At 42.9% G+C, this 12,543-nt stretch overlaps 1 protein-coding gene across 1 annotated transcript; it reads right to left on the reverse strand.

Annotated features, from left to right (window-relative positions):
* Positions 1-8,352: 8,352 nt before the first annotated feature.
* On the reverse strand, positions 8,353-11,575 carry LOC119350689. Its single transcript, XM_037618395.1, has 3 exons — positions 11,377-11,575; positions 8,503-10,682; positions 8,353-8,401 (listed from the first exon to the last, which is right to left on the reverse strand). Exons 1-3 carry the CDS (start codon positions 11,494-11,496, stop codon positions 8,353-8,355), a joined length of 2,349 nt encoding a protein of 782 aa, XP_037474292.1. The 5' UTR covers positions 11,497-11,575.
* Between the last annotated feature and the right edge of the window lie 968 nt (positions 11,576-12,543).

Genomic DNA, 12,543 nt, shown 5'->3' on the forward strand with positions numbered 1-12,543 from the left:
AATTTAACAATATCATTATCTGTATCTTTTTTCTTTTGCATATCACACAAATCAACAAAGTTGTTTAGATGAGTAGCGGCATCTTCACTAGGAAGGTCGGCGAATTGATCTTTCATAACAAGATTCAGCAAAGCGGTATTGATTTCACAAGACTCAACATCATTAAGAGGAGCAATCGGAGTACTAAGGAAATCGTTATTATTAGTATTCGAGAAATCACACAATTTGTTATTATCTTGCGCCATGGAAACAAGTAATCCAACACACAAGCAAACAGAAAAAGGCAATGAAAGAGAGAGGAGATTGGGAAAGAGAGGGTAAATAAAACGGCAAGGGTGAAGTGGGGGAGAGGAAAACGAGAGGCAAATGGCAACTAATGTAAATACGAGGGAGATGAGTTTGTGATGGGTACTTGGTATGTCTTGACTTGAGAGAAGACCTCCCCGGCAACGGTGCCAGAAATCCTTCTTGCTACGTCTTGAGCTTGCGTTGATTTTCCTTGAAGAGGAAAGGGTGATGCAACAATAGTAGCGTAAGTATTTCCCTCAGTTTTTGAGAACTAAGGTATCAATCCAGTAGGAGGATCCTCAACAAGTCCCATGAACCTACACAAACAAACAAAGAACTCGCAACCAACGCAATAAAGGGGTTGTCAATCCCTTCACGGCCACTTGCGAAAGTGAGATCTGATAGAGATAATAAGATAAGATAAATATATTTTTCGTATTTTACAATATAGATGCAGAAAATAAAAGATGCAAATAAAAGTAAATTGGAAGCAAATATGATAAGAGATAGACCCGGGGGCCATAGGTTTCACTAGTGGCTTCTCTCAAGATAGCATAAGTATTACGGTGGGTGAACAAATTACTGTCGAGCAATTGATAGAAAAGTGAATAATTATGACGTCATCTAGGCATGATCATGTATATAGGCATCACGTCCGCAACAAGTAGACTGAATCCTGCCTACATCTACTACTATTACTCCACACATCAACCGCTATCCAGCATGCATCTAGAGTATTAAGTTCATAAGAACAGAGTAACACACTAAGCAAGATGACATGATGTAGAGGGATAAACTCAAGCAATATGATATAAACCCCATCTTTTTATCCTCGATGGCAACAATACAATACGTGTCTTGCAACCTTTCTATCACTGGGTAAGAACATCGCAAGATTGAACCCAAAGCTAACCACTTCTCCCATGGCAAGAAAGATCAATCTAGTAGGCCAAACCAAACCGATAATTCGAAGAGACTTGCAAAGATAACTCAATCATATAAAAGAATTCAGAGAAGATTCAATTATTATCCATAGATAAACTTGATCATAAACCCACAATTCATCGGATATCGACAAACACACCGCAAAAAGAGATTATATCGAATAGATCTCCACAAGAGAGGGGCAGAACATTGTATTGAGATCCAAAAAGAGAGAAGAAGCCATCTAGCTAATAACTATGGACCCGAAGGTCTGTGGTAAACTACTCACAACTCATCGGAAGGGCTATGGTGTTGATGTAGAAGCCCTCTATGGTGGAACCCCCCTCCGGCAAAACACCGGCGACGGTTCCAAGATGGGATCTCATGGATACAGAAGGTTACGGTGGCAGAAATATTTCTTTGGTGGCTCCCTGGATGTTTTTGGGGTATGTAGGCTTATATAGGAGGAAGAAGTACGTCGGTGGCCGCCCGAGGGGCCCACAACACAGGGGGCGCGCCCTATAGGGGGGGCGCCCTACCCTCTCGTGGCCGCCTCGACTACTTCTTGACTTGCACTCCAAGTCCTCTGGATCACGTTCGTTCCAAAAATCACGTTCCCGAATGTTTTATTCCGTTTGGACTCCGTTTGATATTCCTTTTCTTCGAAATACTGAAATAGGCAAAAAAACAGCAATACGGGCTAGGCCTACGGTTAGTAGGTTAGTCCCAAAAATGATAATAATGTGTAAAATAAAGACCATAAACATCCAAAATAGGTAATATAATAGCATGGAACAATCAAAAATTATAGATACGTTGGAGACGTATCATTCACCCACCGTTTGCTATTTTTCTCGAGAGAAGCCACTAGTGAAACCTACGCCCCCGGGTATTCTTTCTGATATATTTGCCTTGTGATGTACTTTTTCCTTGCGTTTTTTTCAGATCTATTAAACTAAAAAAATACAAAAATACCTTGCTGCAATTTATTGGTTCTGCAATCTATTTATCCCATCTACAAATTTATCTCACGTCCTTTGCCTATCTTGAGGCGTCGTACCCCGAAAGGGATTGACTACCCCTTTAACACGTCGGATTGCAAGGTGTTGTTATTTGTGTGCAGGGGCTGTTTACGTTATGTTGCTTGGTTCTCCTACTGGTTCGATAACCTTGGTTTCATATCTGAGGGAAATACCTACCACTGTTGTGCTACATCATCCCTTCCTCTTTGGGGAAATACCGATGTAGCTTCAAGCGACATCAAAAGGAATTTCTGGCGTCGTTGCTGGGGAGGATCTTCAACATAACCAGGTTCCTAATCACAACTCTCATTTCCTTGCAATTTACATTATTTGCCTCTCGTTTTCCTCTCCCCCCCACTTCACAAAAATTTGCCGTTTTATTCGCCTCTCTTTTTCCGTTCGCCGTTTTCTTGTCGGATCTATCCTTTGTTTGCAATCATGAGTGATTTCGGTATGGCACCAACAGATGATGGCCTAACTCCTAAATTTGGACGTACGGGCAATCTGGACGCTTAAACTTTTATCTTGGGGCAAGGGAATGTTATGGGAAAAGAACATATTCAAGAATTTTTCAATTGTGTTGGGAATCTAAGTCTTGATGATGTTCCTATACTTACAACTACTAGATCTTATGAGGATGTGTAGTGGACGTACTATTGGAGTGCCTAAGATAAATTGTGTATGTAGACCCTATGTATTTATTTACTTCTCATGTTAGCTTTGTCTCGGTTCAATAAAAAGCAGAGTTGGTGATGATGGTGTGCCTGTCATCCTGCAATATAGGCCGTCCGATCTATATCTAACAGATAGGATGGAAACTATGACAATTTACTCGCACTCCTCTCCACATTTGTAGATAAGGCCTTTCCTCGTTCATCCTTTTCTCCCACAAGATTTTGATGTTCCGTGCAACGCACGAACATCTTGCTAGTAATCCTACAATATACTATATTATTGTAAAAGTTCATATACACCGGCCGAGATTAATGCAAACACGACAAATTTTCATTACATTTCAAACTTTTATAGGACAGAAAAATAAAAGAAACCCGACCCTAAACCTATTCTACAGCGGCGACTGACGTCCTCCATCTGTGATCTCTATGTACGGGGGCAGGGTTCAAGACCCGTGAAGTGAAGGTGCGGTCTCTGGCGAGGAAGAGTAGAACACGGGATACAGACCGGCCAGTTGGCCCACCATGCCCTGCTGCCTCCCATTCCCTACTCATCCTCGGAGGAGTTCCCGACGTCGATGGTGCCGGACGTTGGACGGCAACAAGTAGGACGTGTGGGTGACGGTGCTCCTATCGTTGGTCACCAACGTGGCCACCGCTTGTGCGGTCGCGTCCGCGTCTGGCTACGCCGCTATTGCCTTGCAAGCGGTGACTTGAAAGAGGGCGGCGACCTCGAGCTTCATCCCCGAAGCCAAGCTCTCCTGCAGAGAGTTCGCACTCGCGGTCATGGCGGATGTAGTGCTAGGTAGCAGGACGATGCGCTATGGTGTGGAGGTTAGGTGGGCGTTGACACTTTAAGTAGCGCATTCCGGCGAGGCCAAGCGTCCGGGTGTGTCATTAAGTCGCCGGAGTTGGTTCCACGGCCACCGACCCTCTTAACGACGGCATACAGACGACGACATGAATGCGGGCAGCTGGCGCCCGTTGGGAACGCACCGCAATGCCGGCGCGAGGGACGAGGGATTTTGGTGTGCCAGGGTAGTCAGCTGCGGTCGTGGCAACGTTGGAGATGTCCTTTGCTCACATGTGATTCCCACATGTCATTGAAAAAGGAAGACGACCCGGCATGGTCTTAGGTCCTGGGGATGCAGTTGGCCGCACTACACCACTCCGCGGACGCGTCACAGTGCGCGCACACTTCGGCGCCCCGTGCATCCTCGACGAGCCGGGCGTTGATCTGCTGGTCGTGCCACAGCGCTAACGCCACCCTCGGCACACTGAAACCGACCATGTCCAGCGATGATGAGTGTGTCGCTCACCGCGGTCGCTGTGTCCAGAGGCGGTGCTGGAGCTGCGCCATGTTGCTGGCCCCCACGACCCACATGAAGGGTTGCCGGTGGCGACGAGGTCATGGGCTAGCTCCTCCATTGGACTAGTATGTGCTACTTCGTCCCGACAGGTATGCCCCACTTGTCGGTTTCCCTATTTTCCTAGCCATATTCGAGCGTCAGTGCTCCACGTTGCGCATTAGGCCTTTCACTATGTAGGCCAAACTTGACAACTTATTGTTTATTTGAGTCGTTCAAGTATAATCATGTGGCGTTTGCTTATTTCTCATTCCTCTCCAACCCTCTTCTCCATCGATCATGCCACCCTCCGATCGAGTCCATTGTCCCGCATGCCTCATTTGAACATTCCGCCGAGTATCATTCACATGTGGGCCTATACCATGCTTGTATTTCCAATGTCGTAATTTGTCTGACATGCATACAAAAAATAGTTCGTTTAAAGTTTCACTTTGCCTCCACTACCTGTCGCTTCTCGTCTTAGTTTTGACATCCCATTTGGTTCATGCCCCGACACTTGTTGACGAGATCGGTTGATGTTCAGAGATCAATTGCATGTCGTGCAAGGAGATAAAGGTTTGGTCTGTTTCTATGATAGAAATGACCCACGAGGGGGGGGGCAGGGGGAGTATATTGTACATTCATAAGCGAAACAAACATATTGTACCCACCCAAGTCCTCTTTCGATCGATCTTCGGACCCCGAGATGAAATCGAGAGAGAACGAGTGGGGGCATGTGTGATACCTAAGGCGGATTCAAAATTTTGAACCAGTGATCATAGCATCCGCAAATCATATATAAAGGGTATTCAATGTTTGTTTCTCTTTTGAACATACAATATACTCCCTCCGATCCTTTCTAGTTTACATATAGGTTTTATGTGTAGTCAAAGTATCTTTACTTTGATCAAACTTACAGAAAAAAGTATCAACATTCAGCAACGTCCAATTAAGATTGTTAGATTCGTACGTACTCCTAGATTTGTATTCACACGGAGATGGTTTCCAGTTTGTTTTCAACCACGTGAATGTGCTTGTTCTCGCACATGCTCTTCCTACTAGGATTTCGCCACGTATAGTCAGTCTAATAGTACAAGGATTCCGGTCTAGAGCACATTCCAAAGGATTACACTACAAGGATTCCGGTCTATTGCAACAAAAAATATTGCTACAACTATCTTTTGTTGCAATAAAATGCTATATTTCCACAAAATTCCAGTTCGTGGTAATAGGATCTACATATTGCCACAATTTCGTTTCATCGCGCTAAGTACTCGTTTTGTTGCAATAGAAGCCATGTATTGCGACAAACTGCATCGTCGTTGTAATATGGTAGTGATATTGCGACAACGCTGTCCTGTTGCGTGAATTGGTCATCTTGTTGCAATAAAGGCTAGGTATTGCAACAAAGTACATAGATACTATTGCAACACCTCTGACATGTGGCGCTAGTCAGAGATACTATTGCAACAAAGCATGTATTGGTTGTAATAGGGTGACTTTTTGCCTCACCTTCGTTATGTTGCAATAACTGTTACATATTGCGACAAATTGAGCATCCATGGTAATACGTACAACATAATGCAACAATCCTCTAGTGTTGCCAAAAAGGAGCAGGATATTGCAACGATATTCTCTATTGTGCTCCTAATTTTTTCCTTTATTTATTATACTTTTTCGCAGGATCTGATTAAAGGGGCATACTAGTTTACATTAGGTACCACAACTTGCACCTAAGTTGCATTTTAGTCACATATCTTGCAAAGTGGACATCAGTGGTACCACAACTTGGAGGAGGCTCTACGCGCGTGCGAAGCGTTGAACACTCGCGGGCGCCCTTCACTTTAGGGTTTCTTGCACCGCCAGGGTCTCCTCCACTCACCCTACTGAGCTCCTCCAGTAGCAAGGTCGTGCTCGGCACCCGAAAGACGGCAAGCTCAGTGCCCTTCTCACAAAGGTAAGTCGTGAGAACTGAGCACCACACATTCTCTTCCTAATTTTTCTGTATCTTGCTTGATGTGATGTATTTATATGTGCTCTTAATAAAAAAGGAGATTCAATATAAAATTATGTGTTAAATAGAGAAATTGTGCAAGGCTGCATACTAGCTATTTTTAAACACCCCCAGGCTTCATTTGAACAACTCTTCAGCCACCAATTGAGCAGCATAACAGTTGTATCCCAGAGTAATTTTCAGCAAGAATTCATCACCAGATCAACAACACTACATCAAGATATATACAAGGACATATGACACAAGATTTTAGTAGGATATAACAAACCATCTTAGCGAGATATATAACAAATGTTTCAAAATGACATCACACAAGTTTCAGCAGCTATACTTGTATAGATTGTTCACACAAAAGACCATAAGTTCAAGGCAAAGTAGTGAAAATAGCAAAAACACTAAAAGACCATAAGTTCATAGCAACAGTGTGTACATAGCATCACTGTCAAAAGGAAAATAGCAACAACACTAAAAGAACAGCAACTACTCCTGTCTTCTCTTCATCACCAAATTGTTAGTGCTGGGCACTAGCTCTTGTTCCCATTTGCCACAACATATGAACCTATGCAGGCATGCCTTGTTTCAACCTGTTTTATATCAGATTAAACTTCAGGAGAGATATTTCTCGTATGTAATCATCATAACAGTTGCGGAACTTATACTCATGGCTTACACACGTGAAAAGCAGCTTACCAAGAAATTAAAAACTATACAAAGAACCCCTGGTCATCATCCAATTCTTCTTGTCCCAAAGGAGCAACATGGCCATCATTTACGTAAGCCTCATCATCATCTGTATCATCATCAGATTCGAATTGGACATCTTCAAACTCAATAGGTTTTATATTTTCTATGACTGAAACATCAATGTTGGATCCTTCATCATCATTTCTACACCAACTAGTGATCTCTTCAGGTACTGTAATTTTTGGCACTATAATTTCTGCATCGACGACATCCAGTACATCTGCCTCACCACCCTCATCGGCTTCAATAGCTTCATCAAGGCCTACACCATTTAAAACAGAAGGAGCAAACAAATTTCGTGGATTCATTTTAATAACAGCTGCCCAATCAGGGTTCTTCACATCTCTCACATAGAAAACCTGTTGAGCTTGGAGGCCTAGAATGTAAGGGTCTCCCTGGAATTGGTGTAGAGTAGTGTCAAGGTCAATAATTCCATATTTTTCCTTCTTATACCCCTTACTCTCAGTTCTTTTGGCAAGAGGCACATCAAACCAGTCACACTGGAATAGAACAACCTCCTTATCAGGAGGAAAGTCAAGAAATATGATTTTCTTGATCACCCCATAATAATCAATATTTCCTATGTTTGCATCACCCTTGACTATGACGCCACTATTTTGGGTACTCAAGTCTTGCTCTATATAGGAATTCCGAAAGAAATATCCATTCAGAACTGTACGGTTGTATACCCGAGCTAGGTGATCAGGTCCTTTAGCTAGTGCATAAATAAGATTGTTGACCTTCCCATCATTGTGGAGTTCTGTGATCTGTTTCATGAAATAGAATATGTGAGAGTGTAGTGTACAACGTTGGTACGTTATTACAAGGAACATTAGTGAAAATGCGAAAGAAAATTACCCGTCTCTCAAACCAACCAACAAACTCTTCCTTGTGCTGCTTTTTAGGATTAGGAGAATTATTCCTTCTGAGCTCCTCAAGATGTTCACTTCAAAGAGAAATGATTGTTAGTTGAACAGGAAAGTATTAAAGCATATCATGATGTGAATTAAATACATAAGTATTCGTACTCAATCCATGGCGCGGTTTCCTCACAGTTTGTTATTATGAAATGCCTCATTTTATTAATCTCAGCCAAAGACAATGATTCACAAACAAAACCTTTCTTGGAGTAATCAACTGTACTCATTATGCTAATCCCTATTGGTGATTGATTTGTAACCCCGTCTTCATGACGTTCGGACTGACTTAGCTTGGTAGGCATTCCATCAACGAATCGACTGCAAAAAGTCATGCACTCTTCAAGTATGTACCCCTCTGCTATAGAACCTTCTGGTTGAGCCTTGTTACGCACATATCCTTTGAGCGTACGCAAGTATCGCTCAATTGGATACATCCATCTGTACAAGACAGGCCCTCCCAATCGGGCCTCTTCAGCAAGATGAATTGGGAGATGCATCATAATATCAAAGAATGCTGGTGGAAAGATCATCTCAAGCTGACATAGAGTTTCTGGAATTGTTTTGCTCAACCTCTCCAAATCTTCATCCCTTAACTCCTTGGAGCATAAATCAGAAAATAATTTACTCAGCTGAAGCAATGGGTTAACAACATTCTCTGGCAAAAGCTTGTGCAATGCAATAGGAAGAAGTTTCTGAAATATAACATGACAGTCATGAGTTTTGAGTCCACTAATCTTGCACTGATCGAGGGCTACACATCGCTTAATGTGTGAAGCATAGCCATCAGGCATCTTAATGCTCTGCAGAAACTTGAGGAGCATTATCTTTTCTTCCTTTTTTAAAGTATAGCAACCTTTCTTTATGTCATACTTATGCTTACCATGCTTTGGATGCTGGTCCTTCCTAATTTTTAGATCCTGTAAATCAAGACGAGCCTTCACACCATCCTTTGATTTCTTATCCATCTCAAGCAAAGTCCCCACAATGTTGTCACAAATTTTCTTCTTGATGTGCATAACATCCAAATTGTGCCTTACGAGCAAGTTCTTCCAATATGGGAGCTGGAAAAATACACTTTTCTTCTGCCAGTTATGCCAGCTACTAGTTTCCGGTCGCTTTCTCTTATTTGACCGTCCAAATGGTGCATGCTGAATGCTATCAAGTTCCCGCAGAACTTGCTCACCTGTAAGTGCCACTGGAGCTTCTCTATTATCTGCCTTGTTGTTGAACAAACACCTGTTTCGACGCCATTTGTGGGTCCTAGGCAGAAAACGTCGATGTCCCATGTAGCAATGCTTTCGACCATACTTGAGCCATAAAAAATCTGTATGTTTGTGGCAATACGGGCATGCTAGCTTGCATTTTGTGCTCCAACCACTCAGCATTGCGTAAGCTGGGTAGTCACTAATGGTCCACAACAAGCATGCATACATCTGGAATTTTTTTTTAGTTGCAGCATCATATGTCTCAGCACCATCCTCCCATAGAACATTCAGTTCATCAATCCAGGGTTGCAAGTACACATCTATGTTATTTCCTGGTGACTTTGGTCCTGGAATAATCATTGACATAATCCAATTTTCTTGTTTCATACACATCCAAGGTGGCAAGTTATATGGAATAAGAATGACAGGCCATGTACTATGTGATATACTCATGAGCCCAAAGGGGTTGAATCCATCTGAAGCAAGGCCAAGCCGAACACTGCGAGCATCTTTTGAGAATTTCTTATAATATTTCTTATCAAAATGCTTCCAGGCCTTGGAATCTGCAGGATGCCTCATTACGCCATCATCCACCCGACCCTCCTTATGCCATTTCATATGTGATGACATATGTTCTGTCATGTATAGCCTTTGCAGTCTTGGAATGAGCGGGAAATACCTTAGAACTTTCTGTGGCACTAGCTTCTTTGATTTACGACTTGATGCATTGTCTTCGTCAGTAGCAGGAGTAGATTTCCATCGAGATGCATGACAGACAGGGCATTCTTCTGCATCAGCATGTTCATTACGGAATAGCACACAATCATTAACGCACGCGTGTATCTTCTTGTAGTCCAACCCAAGATCTCGGATCACCTTCCTTACTTTAGCGAGATTAGTAGGAATGCAGTGACCCTTTGGCAACACCTGTGTGAACATCTGCAGAACTAAGTCACATGCTCTATTGGTCATCCCAGACACACACTTGATTTGGTAAAGCTTCACAATGAAATATAGCTTCGTGAAATCCTTGCAACCTGGGTACAACTCTTTTTTTGCCTCTTTCAATAGTTCGAAGAAGACCTTGGCTGTTGCATTTGGCTCCTGGCTCCTTTCATCACTGCTGGAAGCATCCACATGAATGTCTCCCGCACCTTCACCAATGTCAGCATTGCTTTCCATGTTTGCGCCCCTTATGAGAGTATTGAGCATGTCACATACCCCAGCACCATCATCTACAGCGTCTTCATTATCAGAATCTTCAGACATGCTTCCCTCATCGGATTGTTCACCATGGTATATCCAGTGAGTGTAGGTTGGATCCATCCCATTGAACAGCAAGTCAGTATGAACTTCCTTTTTCGTTTTCGGAACATTATTGAGACATCTCCTACATGGGCATGGGACTGTTGAGTCTGGGTGAGCACCATCGAAGGCAAAATTCAAGAAATCCTTCATGCCAGTTTGCCACTCAACAGAGTTTCTTTCCCTGTCCATCCAGCTCTTATCTCGTGTCATTTTTGCCTTATCTCCGTAAAGCCAGTCCTGTTAGAAAAACATAACAACTGTTTTAGTAGCTGCTTTACAGTCAATAGCATCACTAGCTGCATTACAAGACAAGATAACAGGGATACATACGTACCAGTATTACTGTCAGATGGTAAAGCAAAATTTGGTTGATGGAACAAGAAATAGTTTTGTTGTATGTTAATGCGGTCCACGTGAATGTTTTGCTGATGTTTGACACAGAAATTGTTGATGTTTTGCTGTAACAGAATGAATGTGAGTCTACAGATAAATACTAGTTCTTTTGCTGCACATGAATCGGTGTGGATCTACAGAAAATACTGGAATGAACGAGGATGTACAGGAAGTCTTTCTTGTCATTTCAGTGACATGGATAGCACAAGGATTTTGCTTCTTGTACATCCACATTCATTCTTCACTGATTCAGAGTATTGGTATACTGAAATTCATGTGCTGATATTTTTTCTGTATACTTGTACACCCACTGATGCCAAGTATGTATTGGTGATATTCAGAGATAACTGAAATTCATGAGATAACATTGAGACAGCTAGAATTCAGTGACATGTTGTGCATATACTGGTGAATAACATCTTCACTCTTGATAAATTCTAAGTTGACTAAACCAACCAACTAACCTCTTATGCATTACTACCCTGTCTAATTCTAGCTAGTATACAGAAATTCAGAAAGATACAGAGTCACGGCTGACCAGGGGAGAGCTGCTGCAGGTCGTTGCACTGAAGCGGACAGGAGACCCGGGCAAGTGAGCAGGATGGCAGGTCTGTTGGCGCCGGAGTTGAGGTGTCGGGCGGTCCAGCCACACGCCCATGGGCAGGATCGACCAGCCAAGATCCAGGGAGGATTAGGCTGACGGGAGGAAGGCTCCGAGCGGCGGGTGGCAGAGCAAGGTTAGAGGGAGAGGGGAGCCGCAGGGAGGCACCGGCGTGGGCTGCTTCGTCGCGCCGCCATGATGTGGCTGTTGGATGCGGCCAGCGCTCGGGTCGGGCGGCGGTGGAACAAGGAAAGAGGAAAAGGGGCACCAGATGGGAAATAAGGAGCGAAGGAAACAGAAAAAACGATCAAAGGAAAGGGGGAGAGATCTCGCGCGGCGCAACCCACCAGACGCGCGTCTGATCCATCGCGCGAGCTCTACGTGCTCCACCAGACAGAGGCACACGGCGTCTGATCCATCGCGGGGACGCGAACGCTCCACCACATACTGTATATTAGAAGTTAAGTCCCACTATATAACACAAGTACTTAGATAGCACAGCTGACAGAGCATCCCCCTGCAGCACCTGGGGACCCAGGTTCGAATCCCCTTTCTTGCATTTCCTTTTTCTCCCTTTCTTGCATTTCCTTTTTCTTTTTCGCGGCAGATTTAAAAGATTTTTAAAATATTCATATCTTTCAAACCGCAACTTCAAATCGTACATGTCATATATGAAAATCCCTCAGAAAAATGTGTACATTTCAAATATTTTATTTTCTTGCATGTTAATCATTTCCAAAATATGTTTAGCATGCAACTTTATTCAATATCAAGTGACTTAATGTTGATTTTCATATTGTTTGTGATAACGGCAACTAGGTAGATATTTCTGTTATCTAATGGATTAGAAACACCTTGAGTACGCTTCAAAAATTATCCCATCATTATTTTTTTGTGTAACACCACTTATCATGTTGTTTGTCATGTGACACCGTGAAAGATTTTAAGAGATTTGTTGATGTCGTTGGTGTGTGCACGGGGGATAATTTTTTTTCTCATCCCGTTACAACACACAGGCATATTTGCTACTGAATACATAAAGAAGGGGCGGATAAGACGAGGCGACGGTCCAAGACTTGAAGATTTTTTTATATCTAAAATTGA

Source organism: Triticum dicoccoides, chromosome 1B (genome assembly GCF_002162155.2).
Source record: "Triticum dicoccoides isolate Atlit2015 ecotype Zavitan chromosome 1B, WEW_v2.0, whole genome shotgun sequence".
Taxonomy (NCBI): Eukaryota; Viridiplantae; Streptophyta; class Magnoliopsida; order Poales; family Poaceae; genus Triticum; species Triticum dicoccoides.